We start from the raw sequence: 19,416 nt of genomic DNA, 5'->3' as shown, positions 1-19,416 counted from the left end.
TGTAAGAAAGGTCACAGGAAGACCTATCAGACGGTGTAAAAAGTTTTAAAATCGGTCAAGAAATAAAAGAGTAAAGATTTTTTAAAAATTAAAGGATATCCGCCAAAGATGAAAGAGTACGGTCATCCACAAGTGTCCTTGATAATGAGTTTGACATGTCCTGTCAAAAAAAAGCTAACATACCTGAGCTCATATTTTCTTTATTAGTGCATTTACAAACAAAAGAAATACATTGTTGGAAAGGTCTCGTAAAGATCTATTTGATGGTGTATAAAGTTCTAAAATCGGTCAAGAAATAAAAGAGTAATGCTTTTTAAAAGAAATCAAAGGATATCTGCCAAAGATCAAAGAGTACGGTAATACGCAAGTGTCCTTGACAATGATTTTGACATGTCCTGTCAAAACAAAAGGCTAACTTACCTGAGCTCATATTTTCTTTATTAGTGCACTTACAATAAAACCAAATATACTGTTGGAAAGGTCTCGTAAAGATCTATTTGACGGTGTAAAAAGTTTTAAAATCGGTCAAGAAATAAAAGAGTAATGATTTTTTAAAGAAAAGTTCTTAAAGTACACTTGCACTCAAGTGACCTAACACACCTGAGCTTATATATTGTTTATTAATGTACTCACATGCAAAACAAACACATTTTTGGAAAGTTCTCGCCAAGATCTATTTTACAATATAAAAAATTTCAAAATTCGATTAAAAATTTTTTTTTGAAAAATTTAACTTTAAAATTTGAAAAATTTAAACATCTTCTTAAAATTTCAAAAGTCAGGTGCACATGTCAAGGTCTCAATTCTATCATTCCTGAAAATTTCAAATTTCTATTTTGCGCAGTTTCTTCGGAGTAGGACAGACCGGAATTGCAGAAAAACGTCAAAAATACGTCATATTTCGCGACCGGAAGTGAAATCATCAAAAATGAAAAAAACGTCCCGAGGGAACATCGTTCCCTATCATCTCCGAAGGTTTCATAAAAATCCACCGAACCGTTACCGAGATACCGGTGTAGGAAAAAAAATAATAATAACTAGATGCGATCTCGTTGCGAGCAACGAGTGGGTCTTCCGTCCGATTTTTGATAAGATGAGATAAGAATTTGACTGAGACTTTCGTTCAAATATAATGATATAAATAAATTGTTAAGACGAACAATTTTGCTTCAGTAATCTATAACAAAATGTTGATCATTAAAGATTATAGATTAAAGACGTTCGGCCCGTCTTGGTCCCTATTTTGAGGGGCCAGTCCTATTTTCTTGCTATCTTCTTACAGCTCTCATGATTTTGAACACTTTTTGTTCAACAACTATTCTACTTTTTTTTTTGTTTCCGAAATATCTGCAAAAGAAATAATAGGGGCCGGCCCTTCAACTCCTTAATGGGAACGTTCAGCAAAAATTGAAAGGTAACATATTGTTCAGAACGTTATTGTGAACATCTTTTATTCAATATTGCTTATCAAGATATTTCCCACTTTCGAGATATAAAGCGTCAAAGATTTAGCATTCTGGCCCCTTATGTCCCTTTTTAACGTCAAAGATTTAGCATTCTGGCCCCTATTGTCCCCTTAAAACGAAACATATGATGCCAACAACGTTATATAGTTAAGGAGTGTGAAGATGATCTATTCTGCCTTAGTAATGTATTACAAAATATTGATCGCTTAAGAGTTATTGATGAAAGATTTTCGGCCCCTATCAGCCCTTATTTTGAGGGGCAAGTCCCTTTTTCTTGATATCACCTTAAAGCTCTTATGATTTTGAACACTTTTTGTTCAACAACTATTCAGAAATTCTTTTTCGTTTCCGATATATGTGCAAAAGAAATATTTAGGGGCCGTCCCTTCAACTCCTTAATGGGGACGTTTAGCAAAAATTGAAAGGCTACATATTGTTTAGAACATTATCTTAAACATCTTTTGTTCAATATTGCTGATCAAAATATTTCCCACTTTCGAGATATAAAGCGTCAAAGATTTAGCATTCTGGCCCCTTATGGCCCCTAATTATGTAACATATGAGATTTTTATTATAATATATAGTTGTAGATTGTTCAGATAAACATTTTTGCTTCAGTAATATATAACAAAATATTGATCGTTAAAGAGTTATTGATGAAAGACTTTTTGCCCCTTTTGGCCCCGATTTTGAGGGGCCAGTCCCTTTTTCTTGATTTCACCTTAAAGCTATCTGGCCCCCTGAAGACCTTTTATTGCGTAACATATGATATCAACATCATGTTATTTAAACAAAGAGTGTGAAGATGAACTATTTCGGTTCAGTAATATATTACAAAATATTGATCATTAAAAGAGTTATTGATTGTATACTTTCGGTACCTCTCAGCACCTAGTTTAAGGGATCAGACCCTTTTCCTTGATATCACCTTAAAGCTCTCATGATTTTGAACACTTTGTTCAACAATTATTCAAACATTCTTTTTCGTTTCCGAGAAGTATGCAAAGGATATATTTAGGGGCCGGCCCTTCAACTCCTTAATGGGGACATTTAGCAAAAATCAAAAGGTTGCATATTCTTTAGAACATTATTTTGAATAACATTTGTTCAATATTGCTTATCAAATTATTTCCCACTTTCGAGATTTAAAGCGTCAAAGATTTAGCATTCTGGCCCCTTATGGCCCCTAATTATGTAACATATGATGTGACTATCATAATATATAGTTGTAAATTGTTGAGATAAACATTTTTGCTTCAGTAATGCATTACAAAATATTGATCGTTAAAGAGTTATTTTTCAAAGACTTTCGGCCCCTCTCAGCCCCTATTTTGAGGGGCCAGCCCCTTTTTCTTCATATCACTTTAAAGCTCTCATGATTTTGAACACATTTTGTTCAACAACTAGTCAGAAATTCTTTTTCATTTCTGAGATATTTGCAAAAGAAGTATTTAGGGGCCGTCCCTTCAACTCCTTAATGGGGACGTTAAGCAAAAAATGAAAGGTTGCATATTGTTTAGAACATTATTTTGAACATCTTTTGTTCAATATTGCTTATCAAATTATTTCCCACTTTTGAGATATAAAGCGTCAAAGATTTAGCATTCTGGCCCCTTATGGCCCCTAATTATGTAACATATGATATGAATATCATAATATATAGTTGTAAATTGTTGAGATAAACATTCTTGCTTCAGTAATGCATTACAAAATATTGATCGTTAAAGAGTTATTGTTCAAAGACTTTCGGCCCCTCTCAGCCCCTATTTTGAGGGGCCAGTCCCTTTTTCTTCATATCACTTTAAAGCTCTCGTGATTTTGAACACTTTTTGTTCAACAACTAGTCAGAAATTCTTTTTCGTTTCTGAGATATTTGCAAAAGAAGTATTTAGGGGCCAGCCCTTTAACTCCTTAATGGGGACATTTAGCAAAAAATGAAAGGTTGCATATTGTTTAGAACATTATTTTGAACATCTTTTGTTCAATATTGCTTATCAAAATATTTCCCACTTTTGGGATATAAAGCGTCAAAGATTTAGCATTCTGGCCCCTTATGGCCCCTAATTATGTAACATATGATGTGAATATCATAGTTTATAGTTGTGAATTGTTAAGTTAAACATTTTTGCTTCAGTAATGTATTACAAAATATTGATCGTTAAAGATTTATTGATTAAAGACTTTCGGCCCTTCTCAGCCCCTAATGTGATGACTCAGCCCTTTTTCTTTGATATCATATTGAAGATCTTGTAATTCTACACAATTTCTGTACAATATGTTTTAGCAAAATACTCATAGTTAAAAAGTTATCATAAGAAATGTCTCTAAAATTCACTCATGATTTGTGTCCTAAATTTCGACCTCTACCGAGCTTCCATACTAGGCACTTCCGGAAAATATCTAAACCCAGGTGCACAATGGCAATATGTCTTCTATCATCGCTGAAAATTTCAGCGCTCTAGCTTAAGCCGTTTTTGAGTTCCATCGCAGACATGGAGGTCCTCTGAATTTTCATAAAAGGGCGATAACTTCCGACCGGAAGTTATTTTCTAGAAACGGAATTGCCGGAATTAACTTCAGATAGAAAGGTGTCAATCCTGAAAATTTGAAGCAAATCGATCGAACCATCTTCGAGAAATCTTCTGCACAAAATTTGTAAAGAAAAAAAAAAGGAAGAATAATAATAAGAAAAGTGAAAAAGAAACAATAGAATAATAGAAGGGTCTTCCGCTGAAGACGGAAGACCCTAATAATAAGAAAAAGAAACAATACAATAATAGAAGGGTCTTCCGCTGAAGACGGAAGACCCTAATAATAATCTTAACCATCAGAATCAGTAGAAGGTCTTCCGTTGGAAACGGAAGACCTTAACTAGACGAGCTTGTTGCAAAGCAACAAATAAGTCTTCCGTCTAAATTTCAAGGAGATGAGATCGAGATCGAGACACATCTACGGTCATATGAGCAAGAATGAGCCTATTACCATTACTTCCGGTTTGACCGGAAGTGACGTCATTTTGACGACTTTAAATGATCTTTTAGCTGCTGCTGTCATTTTGAACAACTTTGCTTCTATGATGTTATACAAATTCTCAATACTTTTTGAGATATCAGGAAAACACTTTTGGCCCCTCTAGCTCCCTAATTTTAGGGGTCAGACCCTAATTGTTGATATCCTTTGAAAGATCATAACATTCTACACAACTTTTGTTCAATATGTTTTAACAAAATATTTACAGGTAAAAAGCTATTGTAGAAAAAGCGTTGAACATTTTGAAATTTTCGATATGCCTTTTTTCGGACCATAGCGAGCGCCGACGTGTGGCACTTCCGGTGAAAGTTAACTACGTATTACAGATCTACATATGTTGCTCTGTCTTCGCTAAAAGTTTCACGTTCCTGTGATGAGTGCTTTCTTAGAAAACCTGCGGACAAACTGACCCTCCAAAAATCACAAAATCGCAAAAATCTTCGTACCGGAAGTGACGTCATCAAAATAAAAAAAATATGTATCAAGATTTTTTAATGTTCTATTAGACCTGAAAGTTTCATGGAAATCGAACCAACCGTTTTCGAGAAATCGCGTGCACAAAATCGGTAAGAAAAAAAATAATAAGAAAAACAGTGGAAAAGAAACCGAAGAATAACAAGAAGGTCTTCCGCTGAAGACTTAGGACCTTAATAATCTTATTCTTCACAATCAGTAGAAGGTCTTCCGTTGGAAACGGAAGACCTTAATAAGCTTTCTCTTCTGCCTGATATATGCCCATGAGAAAAGATTTTAAATATAATTTAATCATTATTGGGAACCTGAAACCTGATAAAATTGAGTACTCAACCTATTACCAAAATAGTAATATTCTGGATCTTTGATTCAGACAAAAGGGTGGGGCTTAATTGGTCATACATTGTATATTGAAAATACCTTACTTAGAAAATCTAGTTTCATGCTCACTGTTTTTCATGATTATAATAAACAATTAGCCCTCTGTCAAATTTGTGAAATGCATGGCTCGTTCAGGTCCCTGATTTTGGCTAAGTAGGTCATATATTGAATGTAAATTGCATCTGAAAATTTAATCCTTGAAATCTAGCAGATAAACTGTTGTCATGTTAATCATCAGTAATGAACCCTTTAAATAAATTGTAAAATTAATGTTCCCTGATTTAACGTCCAAAGCACGAAGGTAGCCCTCTATGGCTAATATAATTCATAGCTCATGGATATGTAGAAGGCAAAATTTTTCCGATGATTAGTACCCCTCTACAAAATTTAAAAAAACCATGTCACCTGCGTCAAGAATTCAGGTCCCAGGATCGGCTCATAGGTCATATCTTAAATCTATCATGTAGTGCACTGTTCAGAGTTCCAGTTCCTCTGGGTCCATAGTGTCCATATCTTAATCTGCTCGTTATACCCAGATGTCCGTCTAGGCTCATCATGCTCAAGTCCAATAAAACAATAGAAACTGAGAGCAGAACTTACAAGGACCCCTAGACTCTTCAATGTTTTGAATTTTGAACACAAGCCAATCCAAGTTTTTCTCTGTTTAGCGTCCCCCCAACTTTCAAAAACCTACCTATCTACTCGCAAAATAACACACAAGCTAAAAAATAAAGCACAGGGTTTATAGTCATAAAAATGACGCTATTCAAAGGAATCTATTTTCCTCTTAGAAAGATCTATTCTTTACCAAAATCAAGATATTCAATGCTTAAAATATACAATGTATAACATATTGTTGACAAATATTTAGAGAAATTGAAATAATTCAAAGATTTCCAAGAATACACAATTTTAGGACTCCTGATTTTGTTTTTCTGATATTGGGTGGCAAAAACCAAGACGCACGCAGACAGCTAAAGATAGAAAGAAACTTGGAATGGCCATAGTCATTAATTTAAAATCATTTCCTCAACTGAAAGAGGCTCTCACTCTGTCTCTAAATATATACTTTCTTGTACAAATGCCAATCTCAATCACGATTTAAAATGAAGTGCAACATAACTGAAACTGAAAAGATTTTTTTTTATATTTATGTCGGTTTTTATTTTATGATATATTGAAGAGGAGGAAATATTTAAATATACTATATACGTACGTATAATTTCAGAGTTGACTGACGAGAACGCAGATTCATTATGCTCCAGCAAGCTAAGAGAGGAAAATGGGTTTCTAATAGAGGACGCAGATGTAGTTCCGGTCACAATGGAAAATCTTTGTAATAGAATACAGCCACCACCTGTTTACATGGCATATTTAACATATTCTGGTTAGATTTCAATTTTAAATTTATTAACATATATTTTTATAAATCCCGGGTCTCCTTTAAATTTAATAAATTCTGGGGTTTTTTTATTAAAACTTCAAATACAGTTACATTTATACAAACTTAGATTTTATCCATTTGTAAGTGATGAAACTTTAAACGGTCAACTCCTAGTACTTTCCCCCTTATTTCTATGGAATCTTTTAGTTAGTGGACTTTAGTTTTGTTTCTTTCTTCTCTCTAGGTAGGTGTATTAAGTCTTCCTGTTAGCGGTGGCCTGTGTTGTTGGGCTGCTATTTTATGTTTCTTTCTTCTTTCTGTGTAGGTGTAATAAGTCTAGCTGTTAGCGGTGGCCTGTGTTGTTGGGCTGCTATTTTATGTTTCTTTCTTCTTTCTGTGTAGGTGTAATAGATCTAGCTGTTAGCGGTGGCCTGTGTTGTTGGGCTTCTATTTTTTTGTTTCGATCTTTCTTCTCTCTAAATAGATGTGATAGGTCTAGCTGTTATCAGTGGCCTGTGTTGTTGGGCTGCTATTTTATGTCTCCGTCTTCTCTCTGTGTAGGTGTAATAGGTCTAGCTCTTAGCGGTGGCCTGTGTTGTTGGGTTGCTATTTTATGTTTCTTTCTTCTCTCTGTGTAGGTGTAATAGGTCTAGGTGTTATCAGTGGCCTGTGTTGTTGGGCTGCTATTTTATGTTTCTTTCTTCTCTCTAAATATAGGTGTAATAGTTCTAGCTTTTTGCAGTGGCCTGTGTTGTTGGGTTGCTATTTTATGTTTCTTTCTTCTCTCTATGTAGGTGTAATAAGTCTTGCTGTTAGCGGTGGCCTGTGTTGTTGGGATGCTATTTTATGTTTCTTTCTTCTTTCTGTGTAGGTGTAATAGGTCTAGGTGTTATCAGTGGCCTGTGTTGTTGGGCTGCTATTTTATGTTTCTTTCTTCTCTCTAAATATAGGTGTAATAGTTCTAGCTTTTTGCAGTGGCCTGTGTTGTTGGGTTGCTATTTTATGTTTCTTTCTTCTCTCTATGTAGGTGTAATAAGTCTTGCTGTTAGCGGTGGCCTGTGTTGTTGGGATGCTATTTTATGTTTCTTTCTTCTTTCTGTGTAGGTGTAATAGGTCTATGTGTTAGCGGTGTTCTGTGTTGTTGGGATGCTATTTTATGTTTCTTTCTTCTCTCTGTGTAGGTGTAATAGGTCTATGTGTTAGTGGTGGTCTGTGTTGTTGGGATACTATTTTATGTTTCTTTCTTCTCTCTGTGTAGGTGTAATAAGTCTAGCTGTTAGCGGTGGTCTGTGTTGTTGGGATGCTATTTTATGTTTCTTTCTTCTCTCTGTGTAGGTGTAATAGGTCTATGTGTTAGTGGTGGTCTGTGTTGTTGGGATGCTATTTTATGTTTCTTTCTTCTCTCTGTGTAGGTGTAATAGGTCTAGCTGTTAGCGGTGGCCTGTGTTGTTGGGTTGCTATTTTATGTTTCTTTCTTCTCTCTGTGTAGGTGTAATAGGTCTATGTGTTAGCGGTGGTCTGTGTTGTTGGGATGCTATTTTATGTTTCTTTCTTCTCTCTGTGTAGGTGTGATAGGTCTAGCTGTTAGCGGTGGCCTTTGTTGTTGGGCTGCTATTTTATGTTTCTTTCTTCTCTCTGTGTAGATGTAATAGTCTATGTGTTAGTGGTGGTCTGTGTTGTTGGGTTGCTATTTTATGTTTCTTTCTTCTCTCTGTGTAGGTGTAATAGGTCTAGCTGTTAGCGGTGGCCTGTGTTGTTGGGTTGCTATTTTATGTTTCTTTCTTCTCTCTGTGTAGGTGTAATAGGTCTAGCTGTTAGCGGTGGCCTGTGTTGTTGGGTTGCTATTTTATGTTTCTTTCTTCTCTCTGTGTAGGTGTAATAGGTCTATGTGTTAGCGGTGGTCTGTGTTGTTGGGATGCTATTTTATGTTTCTTTCTTCTCTCTGTGTAGGTGTAATAGGTCTATGTGTTTGCGGTGGCCTGTGTTGTTGGGTTGCTATTTTATGTTTCTTTCTTCTCTCTGTGTAGGTGTAATAGGTCTATGTGTTAGCGGTGGTCTGTGTTGTTGGGATGCTATTTAATGTTTCTTTCTTCTCTCTGTGTAGGTGTAATAGGTCTAGCTGTTAGCGGTGGCCTGTGTTGTTGGGCTTCTATTTTATGTTTCTTTCTTCTCTCTGTGTAGGTGTAATAGGTCTATGTGTTAGCGGTGATCTGTGTTGTTGGGCTTCTATTTTATGTTTCTTTCTTCTCTCTGTGTAGGTGGAATAGGTCTAGGTGTTATCAGTGGCCTGTGTTGTTGGGCTGCTATTTTATGTTTCTTTCTTCTCTCTATGTAGGTGTAATAGGTCTAGGTGTTATCAGTGGCCTGTGTTGTTGGGTTGCTATTTTATGTTTCTTTCTTCTCTCTGTGTAGGTGTAATAAGTCTAGCTGTTAGCGGTGGTTTGTGCTGTTGAGCTGCTATTTTATGTTTCTTTCTTCTTTATGTAGGTGTAATAGGTCTCGCTGTCAGCGGTGGTCTCGTGTTGTTGGGTTGCTGTATCATATCTCTTATATGCTGCAGTAAAAGAACAAAGTAAGTTCTAATTTTTTTTTATTTTAATTGAAAGCAAACTGCGAAATCATTTTATTTTTGATTTAGCATTGTCAGTAACTTGAGTGTTTCTTTAAATGAAATTGTGGGTGATTTGAATGAAAAGATGGTATATTGACTTTAGATATATTTTCTTCAGTACGATTATCCAGCTTAAATGCACAGAAAATGTATGTCTTCATACCTCTGAAAAACATCTATTTCTACAAATAAAGTCCAATAACAAGTTTCCTATTTTTATTCAGTAGAAAGAAAAGTAGTATTTTTTACTAATAAAATTTTATTTAGGAAACCAAAGAAAGCGGCACATACTGAAATGACCAAGGTTCATTACTCGCCTGTGAAGAAAAACGAAAATGTGTAATTACTTTCTGAAGAGATATAGTATGAATTCTGAGGGGAAAAAATGAAGGAATGTATAGTGGAACGTTCCTGAGATAACTTCTATCAACCTCGTTGATAGAGGTGGTTGTTTGTATTGTGTTCAAACAGGCAGTCATTCACAGATGTAAATATATGGAATGAATTCGTTATGAAAAAAAACTGAATTCATAAAATGAAAGTTGAGAAAGGAAGAAAGGGTGTTCAGAAGATATTAACAATATATTGAAAGAGTAAAATAGCTTAAATCAAAAACAAATTTGTTTTAAAACATAAATCTATCCTCAAATGAACTTTTTTTTCCATTGTGTTGAAAATTGATTTTTATCCTTGATTAGCCAACCACAAAGAATTATATATATATATATATATATATATATATATATATATATATATATATATATATATATATATATATATATATATATATATATATATATATATATATAGCTGCATGTTTAAATGGGACATTGAACACTACTACTTACCTACTTACATAAATTAAAACTTACGACAATACTCTGTGATAAGATGTCATTATCTGGGTATCTATTGTTACATGTTATCTTTGTCTACATTGAAAACAAAATGACATGGTGCAGATAGACATGTTTATTTATTATTACTAGATGGTGGATATGTGAACGTTGTTTTCATAATGTGGAAACTAGTTTATATTTGTGTAGTGTTGTATCTATTTCTTGATCATGTGACTGGTAAGAAAACTTTTAAAAAGTCTTACATACTTCATCATTGTGCCATTTTGTCATAATATTTACAAGGTGATTTTTAATGCATTTTTTATATCAAAAAATAAAATATATGCAGATACTGAAGGTAGTTTTGTTGTCCACATCACACCGTTATCCTTTATACAAGCCGTAAAAGTCTGTGAGCTTGGTTACAATGGAAAATTAGTGGGAATGTATGACGTCAGCAATGACATCATGAATCAACTTTCAGAAAATACCAAATATTGGACCAATGAATACACTGTTCTTTCCGACTGGATCAATCATGAAGGTATTTTAGAACTGTAATGATCAAAATCACTGTTATTATCTTAGTACCCAAAAACAGTTTTCTTTATTTCTAATAACCAATTTGAAGAAGTAAAAAAAAATATCTAATCTCTATATATTACCAAAAGAAAGAAATATGAGAAAACAAAAATAGTGTATTGCTGCTCCATACCTTTTCATAATGAAGGCTGTTACAACACCAGCATTTTGCCGATTTCGGCTATAATGGATATCTCTATCAAGCCTCACACGGTGGCGTCATGTTACGAGGAGTGTAGCAATGCCAAATTAATTGCTCTTCAGGTATTTCTGCTTTATATGAAGATATTATTTAAAGAAATTGCTTTTTGCCCAATCCAATAAGATTTTTGGGAATAAAATGTTGTTTAAAGTTAAGTAATAGCGCTTTCATTTTCAAGATGGCGGCTGGTTATAATATAGGGAACATAAAGTAATTCATATACATTACAAAAGAATTTTATCAATTTGAGAACAAACTTCATCTTAAGTATATTTACAATACATAACTTACAATACTTATCTCAGTTTTTTTTTCAATGAATTTTTGTTTTAAGTAATTGCTACAAAGTTAATAAGTTCAAATTTGAGAATAGAGAAAAAAGGAATACACTGCTATAATGACTGTACATAAAATATTTTTGATATAAACATGCTCTTTTTATCTGCACTTTTGCACATAGGATGGTAGGTGCTGGTGTTTATCTGGTACTGTTCAAGAATCAGATCGGTTAGACACGTCGCTATGCACGAGCACCTGTACCGGAAAGGACGAGTACGAATTCTGTGGTGGTGAAGAATTACTCAGCATTTATTCCAAATGTTAGTGTTTTGTTTTCTAGAAGCCTTATTGGTCAGTTCTTACATAAAAGATTAATATGTCTATTGTGATTGTAATGTAATCTTGATATTGATGGTTCAATCTAATGAACCATTTTACCAAATTATCGGATTTTTGAATTTCTCGATGCAGTTCAAGAGGCAGATGACTCGAAACTTCACCACAGAAGATGTAGTTATTATAAGTGTAATTCTACTAATCCTAATGGAATACTTGCAGCAGATTTCTGCAATGGAACTCACTCCATTATTTGTAAAACAGGTGTATATTTCCCCTTCAGTTATCTAATTAATGAAACCCATTAATTTAACAATGCAGGTAGACATGTACTTTTTTCCCATTTTTTAATCTTGATCCTCAAAACATATTTTTCATGTATATTTCAAATAAAAAGTGATTTAAATATTGAATATCTCACTACCTGCTCATTTATAGAAATCTTTTCATTGTTTTCAGAAATGATCATAAAAAATCACCATGATTAACGCATATATCCAAATGGGTTTAAATGTATGTATGTAAATTCAGCTATTTCTTACATTATTTTACCCTGTCAACATTCACAGAGAGGTATAACAGTTCCTCATTGAGTATCGACACATATCATGCGGCCGTTGACCACTGTCATACCAATGGAGGTTTGGTTTACAATAATCCAACCACTGGACGTGCACTCTGTGACATTCGAGTCAAAATTTACCACAACAAAGGTTTCTGGACGTCCATTCATCGTTATGAACAGTTTCTGGACGCTGATGATGGTAATTTATGAGATGTTTTATATTTTTATTCAAGTAAATTTGCGATTTTAAAATTTCATTCTCACAGTAATCCAATTTGTTAATTTAAAAAAGGCACATGCCCAAAATAGGAATACATTAACTATTGGTTTACTTGGAAACAAATTATTTTTTCCATGTACATGACAATTGTATTTAGCAGACCTCCTTAAATAACTTTCAAAGTTTGGATACGTTTTTACACCTGTATTAAGAGTAAAGTAATTCTTGTTTCATTATAATTTGTGTTGTTTCAGATTGTTATGCAAGGTAGATCAAATATCAAGCAGATAATTATTCCTAGCAGTAGTACTGGGGAATTTCTTTTCAGGAATCAAAAAGATCGAAAAGTCTTACAGATGTAAGGTCTTGTTCGTCCGAAACAAAGTCATTCAAGCCAGATTAGAGCCATGTTATTCAACGGAAAAACGACCTTTCATCTGCAAATCAGAAACAGGTAAATGTCAAAGGTGTTTATGTATAATAGTTCTATTTTATGTGGAAAATAAAATTAATTAAGTATAGAGAAGGGGATATTGGTCACCTAGGTAACATGCACTTTCTTCTATTTGGAGAAATCTTGCAATTTCCTTCCCTCTATGGTTTATATTTGTCTATTTTTGTTTTTAGTCCTTCCTGTATGTAAAACATTGAACATGTTGGGTTTCCTCCCGAATATTGGTATAGCTGTGTGACTTGGTATCATATTATAGAGCGCAACATTTACTATTGGACCTTTCCGAGAAGCGCTGACTTTACCATCGACGGATTACTTATACACTAGGATAATATACGGAAGCTCTTTTGCAGTATAAATATTTAGCTTAACAGTTAATAGGTCATTTCAAAGAACATTTTATGTTGTCTAGGAAGGGAACGGGTATCACCCTACCCTCGAACTCCTCCCTTCAAATGTTGGCCAACTCTTGCCAAGTTTCCTTCCAAACTGTTTTTTCTTCCTTATTTGTTTCTTTCAGAAATCGAGATTGAAAGAAGATACTACCTCTCATAAATGAGGTATTTTAAGTCATGTTATTCTGCCTCCTATCTTCTCTTGTGTTGATTGCATACCGGTAAATCATCAAACTGTCCCATACCTATAGCCAGTATTAAGGTCTTCTTAAAGTTTATCAATTCTGTACCTCCGTACATAATGCAGGTTTAAATGTCAAAGTAAGCCATCGACTGTAAAAGTCAGCGCTTCTCGCAAAAGTCCATTACCAGCAAACGCAGTTAATTTTTGATGGTAGAAAAATATATATTTTTATATCACATAATCATTTTCAATAAAAATATTTCAATTTAGAGAAAATGGCTAATAGTTGTGGCTTTTATGATTTTAACAAAATTCTAAAATAGCAATATTCTGGTTATTTCAGCATCTCTATACTCTTTTTTTTTTTAGTAATTAAACATATATTTCTAAAAATAATGAAGTTTCACATATCAAAAGCTTGTTTTTCATTTTTAATTAAATTTATGTATCAGTTATTCTATATTTACATTGTAGCTTTCGTATACTTTTTTGCAGAAGGAACCACAATATCATCGGTGTACGCTCAAAACACAAAAACTGAAGGTATGGTGTTTGATGTATCGTTTTTAGAAAAAAAAGTCTAGAAAAGTTTCATTATGTATGTGTTTTTCAGAAAAGGATTTGTGGGTAAAATTTTCTTTAAAAAAATGAAGAAATTGCACATATAAAAAGTTTGTATTTCATTTTTAATTAAATGTAAGTATGTATGTATCAGTTATTGTATATATTTAGCTTTCGTATACTTTTTTTCAGAAAGAACCACAATATCATCGGTGTACGCTCAAAACACAAAAACTGAAGGTATGGTGTTTGATGTATAGTTTCTAGGGGAAAAAATGTTTGGAAAAATTCCATTATGTATGTATTTTTCAAAATAGGATTTGTGGGTATTTTCTTTCTAAAATATGAAGAAGTTGCACATATAAAAAGCTTGTGTTTCATTTTTAATTAAATTTATGTATGTATGTATGTATGTATGTATGTATCAGTTATTGTATATAAAGCGTTCGCATACATTTTTTGCAGAAGGAACCACAATATCATCGGTCTATGCTCAAGACATAAAAACTGAAGGTACATTGTTTAATATATCATATCTTCAGGAAAAAATGTCTGGAAAAGTTCCGTTATGTATGTGTTTTTCAAAATAGGACTAGTGGGTATTAGGTGAAATAAAGTACCTTTCGTACACATCATAATCAATCTTAATATCAGATTTATCGGAATCTGGATAATTGGCAAGGACTATTGTAACCGTTATGTTGTGTGGTCAGTTTCTATACCGCATTGAAAGACTTAAAAAAAAAAAACAAAAAAAAAACATGAGTCTTTATTCTTAAATACAGAGTTTAAGACTTTCTAAAATTTCTTTAAATAGTAATATGACAGATGGATCAGCATTTTGAACGCATATTTAGTTAGTAAAGATTTTTTATGATCAAGACCAATAGCACTGATAAAAATGTTTTCTTTCATTTTTCAATTAAGTATAATATATAAACGTTTTTATCCCATGTTTACCCCTTTATCCCGTGGATATGACTCATTGGATAATTTTTTCGTAATCCACAGTTGTGACGTCACAATGGTTTTTGCGTTAGCGCGATGAAGTAAAATAAAGTGGAGTCCTATATAAAACAGTGTAAAACATTGGTTGTGAAGTATTAAACATGGGATAAAAAGAATCTCCCATGATTTGTAGTTGGATATGACTTTTATCCAACTCGTTCACGGTAGCTCAGTCGGTAGAGCGCTCGCTCCGTGATCGGGAGGTCGTGAGTTCGAATCTTGGCCGCGACAGACCTAAGTTGATAAAAAAATAGGTAGCAACTGTTCCTTCGCCATGCGCTCGGCACTTTGGAGTGAAAGTTGCGGGTCTTTCGGATGAGACCTTAAAAACCGAGGCCCCGTGTCACGGCAGGCGTTGGCACGATAAAGATCCCTCACTGCTCAATGGCCCTGAGTGCCGAGTAAAGGTCAAAATTTGAAGCCCTTCACCGGTATATGGTGACGTCTCTATATGAGTGGGAAAATTCTCGAATGGGACGTAAAACAATATACAATCAATCAAACCAACTCGTTGTGTGTTTTTATCCCCTCGCCAAGGCTCGGGGATAAAAAAAAACACACAACTCGTTGGATAAAAATCATACCCAACTACAAATAATGGGAGATCCTATATATATACTATATAGTACTTTTACGAGGGTTGTTCGGAAAGTTCGTGGACTACTGCCATAACTTTTTTTTACTTGAAGTCATACTATGTTCAAATTTGGTAGAAATGTTCTAACATTAAATTCAAATGACATGTTTTAAGAATTTCAAAACTAACTTGATTTATTTAAAACTAATTTAGAGTTTGAAAATCGGATTGCGGAGCGGGTCAAAATTTTGTAATTGAAAAACAATACACTAAATTATGTCTGTAGTCATATCCACTGTAAAATGGCGCAAAAACGGAAAAATCCTAAATGTTTAAATTAAGAATTGTTAGATCGTTTCATATTCCAAATTATGGTTTAATATTTTGCTTCTTTGAAAAGAAACCGATTTTAGAAGAAAGGAAGTCCTCATTGAAAAAGGAAAAAAAAAAAAAAGATGACGTTGTAGAACGTCACGCTGCAGCAGTTAACGATTTTATTTTGTTTGGTACTCTGGAAAACTCCAGGAAAAAACTCTGAAAATGCTGGAGGAAGTAGGAAATATGTGAAAAGCTAGCCATGCATGTGTGTGTACATGGGACAGGCGGTATTTGAATGATAGAGACTCTGTATCAGAAGAGGACAATCTGTGAGAAAACGGATTATCTGTAAAAAATCTGATCAAACACTTTAAAAAGTTAATAAGGTCATGGTAAGAGTAGGCGCTTCACAGTTGCTGATCTTGTGAAAGCAGTTACGAAGTAAAAAAAATATAACATCGAAAAACAAAATTATGCAACTATAACAATTGTAAGCAAAATAAATTTCCAGTGATAGAGAAACGTTTTAATGAGTGCAATGATATTGGGCCATACTGAAATGTACAGGGGGAGTATTTTTGAGAACCTCATGATGCTATGTTTTTCACGTTACAATGTTGTTGAGTATGCTCCGTGGTTACAAAACATATTGATTTTAAAATTAAATAACACGACTTCTACTAAATCACGTTGAATGAAACTTCACACATCAACAAAATAAATATTTTTACAAATGATAATGTGCTCAATTTAAATTTCTTGAAGATAGAATAACGAAGATTGACACGGTTCGCGAACTTTCCGAACAACCCTCGTACATTGCAGCAGGAACCATAATATTATCGGTAAATGCTAAAAACCGCAAAACTAAAGCTATAGCATTTAGAACATTTCTACCCATAGCTTGGACTTTCTGGTATTACTGACAAGCAACGAGATGACGTAAGCTTAACTTTTTGATCGAATGAAGCAATGCACTAATTACACTTGTTGAAATTTATGCGATATTCCTCTGCTAGCACTTGATTTGGTGTGAAATATACAGTTTATGCCATTGTTTAACTGTTCGGTGTGAGGTAAATTGTATAAGCACGTCACCGTCAAAGGAAAGTCCAAGGTATTGGTAGAATTGTAATATTGTATCAGATACCCCCTCCCAAAAAGAGTAAAACATCAGTTTCAAGTGTGCTTTTCAATTAATGGCATTAGATGAAAGAAATTTCTTTTGTATATAAATAATCAATCCTATTTCCAGAATTATCAGAATCCTCAATATCGGGATTAGTGGCAGGGATTATTGTGACGTCATTGTTAAGTGTAGTCAGTGTATTGGTGGTCCTCATACTAGCAAGGAAAAGGTAATATATTTTAAAGTCTTGTTTAATCACCCTTTTATTTTGTATTCTTTTAATCAAATTACATGTACATAATAGGGAAAGAATATCACATAAATTATTGGTATATGTATATGGACAAAATTTCCCTTCTGTTGAAGGAATATTATTGGTATTTATCAAACATGATATATATTTCACATTATTTGCACAATGCGGTAACATTGCTAAGGTAAGGTTCAATCCTTGTGTAGCGGGTATTCCCGGCAGTGATAGAAAACACAGTTGTAGCTTTTAACTACATGTTTATTACGTTGACATGTCCAGTTAATCAATGGTAGAATATATGGAATAATGGATAATGGGATAATGGAAAATGGATATGTCCTGCAATATACAAATTGCGTCATAAAAATATGTACAAACAATATATCAATTATCTAATATTCTGATCATAAAAATATAACAAATTATCTGTCTTCCCTTTTACAATTAATTATCATATTTATCAATTTAACTAGAGAAATTCTATATAAGGGAGTTAACTCTTACAACATAATTACTCTTAACAGTCTTGTGAAGAGTTATCTTTCTTTTATGTTTCTGTACAAATCATAAAAATATATATATACAGATAGACATACCAATTTATGGAACTGAACTTTCTCCAAAGCAATAATTTAATTCTTTACTTATGGTGTTACCTATGTACAATAAATAAAATAATCAGGATTTGTTCTTTACAAATACCTTTCTCATAATCAATAGATATTCAAATTAGTTTGATTATCAAAATATTCACATCAAAATATTTCTAGGTATATATACAAATTAATTAATGAGAAAACTCCATCAGATTTATCTACATCTGATTATACAGACAGATAATTCAATATGTTAACATTTAAAAGTGAAATATTATGTTTTCCACTTATTTCACATAAATTATAGAAAACTTATCTTAAGGCATAAAAAGATAAAAACTTACATTTTTAGGAACTGTCTTGGGTCTTTGAATAAAGTAAGTTAGCAGCAATATAACTATGTCTTCTCCATTCTAAATCTTGAGCTAATTCTGAATAAAACTCAGTACCCCACAAAGACTAAACTTACAACCAATGAAATCTAACCATTTCAAAATCTGACCAATAGATGTGCGTGTGGTCATGTAAAAGTATATGTACAGGTGTGGATCCAAAGGGGTGTATATCTATGTCACTAAATACCCATGTTAGTACAGAATGAACAGAATGAAACTTTAATAGAAAACTTATCATTTATGCATTTATAACATATTTAATAGTTTATTTAATTTATTTAATTTATATTTAATATTTAAAATCATTTCAACTTTTATTATTTTAATAAAAGTACCTCTACTACACTTGTGGAATAAATAATTTAAGCATTCAGATATTTTTTTTGATTGCGGATTTCTTGTTACATCATTTTTCGATTTTACTTATTTATTACGTCTTAGATTTCAAAGAAAAATGAAAAGAAAACGAACAACGAAATTTACATACAGAAATAATATGGTTACAGTAGATGATGATAATGATAACAACGAAATTGAAAGATGTGAGAGTCAGATAGGAAACAGACACGACGTTAACGATCCCGAGCGGTACGCAAGCACGCAACAGTTTGATCGGAATACTAATGAAATTACTGATGAATATGATAGTGTAAAAAAGTATCCATTGTCAATAATCTCCACGGAAAAGGTGTACGATAACAATTCTCAGAGTGGAGATAGTATGTATTACGAAATGTCCCCGGAGACTGACACACCTGATGACGTCATCACAAACGGGGAGGAGACATCTGCATTATCAGATGCCAATACCATAAGGGTTTCCGATAACCCTTTACCTGAATATTTAGAAAATATTTACGACACTGCAGTAGCAAGTATTGTACATGAAAACTCACTTAGAAAATCTGCAAAGCGATCAGAACAAAACCTGCTTCTTAAAGAGGAACAGAACTGTACTTTAAGTGAATGTGTGAATGAAGTTCCCTACGAAGCCATGGAATCACTGGAAATTCCAGAGGATAATTATAAAGAAATGGCTGGGATATAAATCCGACAAAAAGATTTGTTGATAAGCAATATTGTTTAACAATTAATGCATGCACATGTTATTATGCAGTTTCTTTCAGAAACAGTTCATTACGATTTCATTGACTTATTGTATCAAATGTCTTCCTTA

General features: G+C 33.3%; 2 protein-coding genes across 2 annotated transcripts in view; both read left to right on the top strand.

Moving 5' to 3' along the window:
• LOC133191428 (uncharacterized) overlaps positions 1-10,041 on the top strand; it is a 31,979-nt gene extending 21,938 nt beyond the window's left edge. Inside the window, exons 8-10 of the mRNA XM_061327185.1 lie at positions 6,580-6,738; positions 9,223-9,307; positions 9,614-10,041. Coding sequence (XP_061183169.1) covers positions 6,580-6,738; positions 9,223-9,307; positions 9,614-9,689 — 320 coding nt within the window. The 3' untranslated portion in view covers positions 9,690-10,041. The remainder of the gene's footprint in view (positions 1-6,579; positions 6,739-9,222; positions 9,308-9,613) is intronic.
• A 323-nt stretch (positions 10,042-10,364) lies between these two features.
• LOC133191659 (uncharacterized) lies at positions 10,365-19,374 on the top strand. The gene is made up of 11 exons (XM_061327403.1): positions 10,365-10,422; positions 10,535-10,729; positions 10,916-11,031; positions 11,430-11,568; positions 11,720-11,848; positions 12,154-12,348; positions 12,698-12,823; positions 13,877-13,945; positions 14,156-14,203; positions 17,122-17,224; positions 18,681-19,374. Exons 1-11 carry the CDS (start codon positions 10,365-10,367, stop codon positions 19,285-19,287), a joined length of 1,785 nt encoding a protein of 594 aa, XP_061183387.1. The 3' UTR covers positions 19,288-19,374.
• Positions 19,375-19,416: the final 42 nt, after the last annotated feature.

Source organism: Saccostrea echinata, unplaced genomic scaffold (assembly GCF_033153115.1).
Source record: "Saccostrea echinata isolate AGI-Se365-2 ecotype Australia unplaced genomic scaffold, CSIRO_AGI_Sech_v1 ptg000023l, whole genome shotgun sequence".
Classification (NCBI taxonomy): Eukaryota; Metazoa; Mollusca; class Bivalvia; order Ostreida; family Ostreidae; genus Saccostrea; species Saccostrea echinata.
Note: the sequence above shows the minus strand (reverse complement) of the source record. Positions and strands in the feature narration are given on the sequence as shown.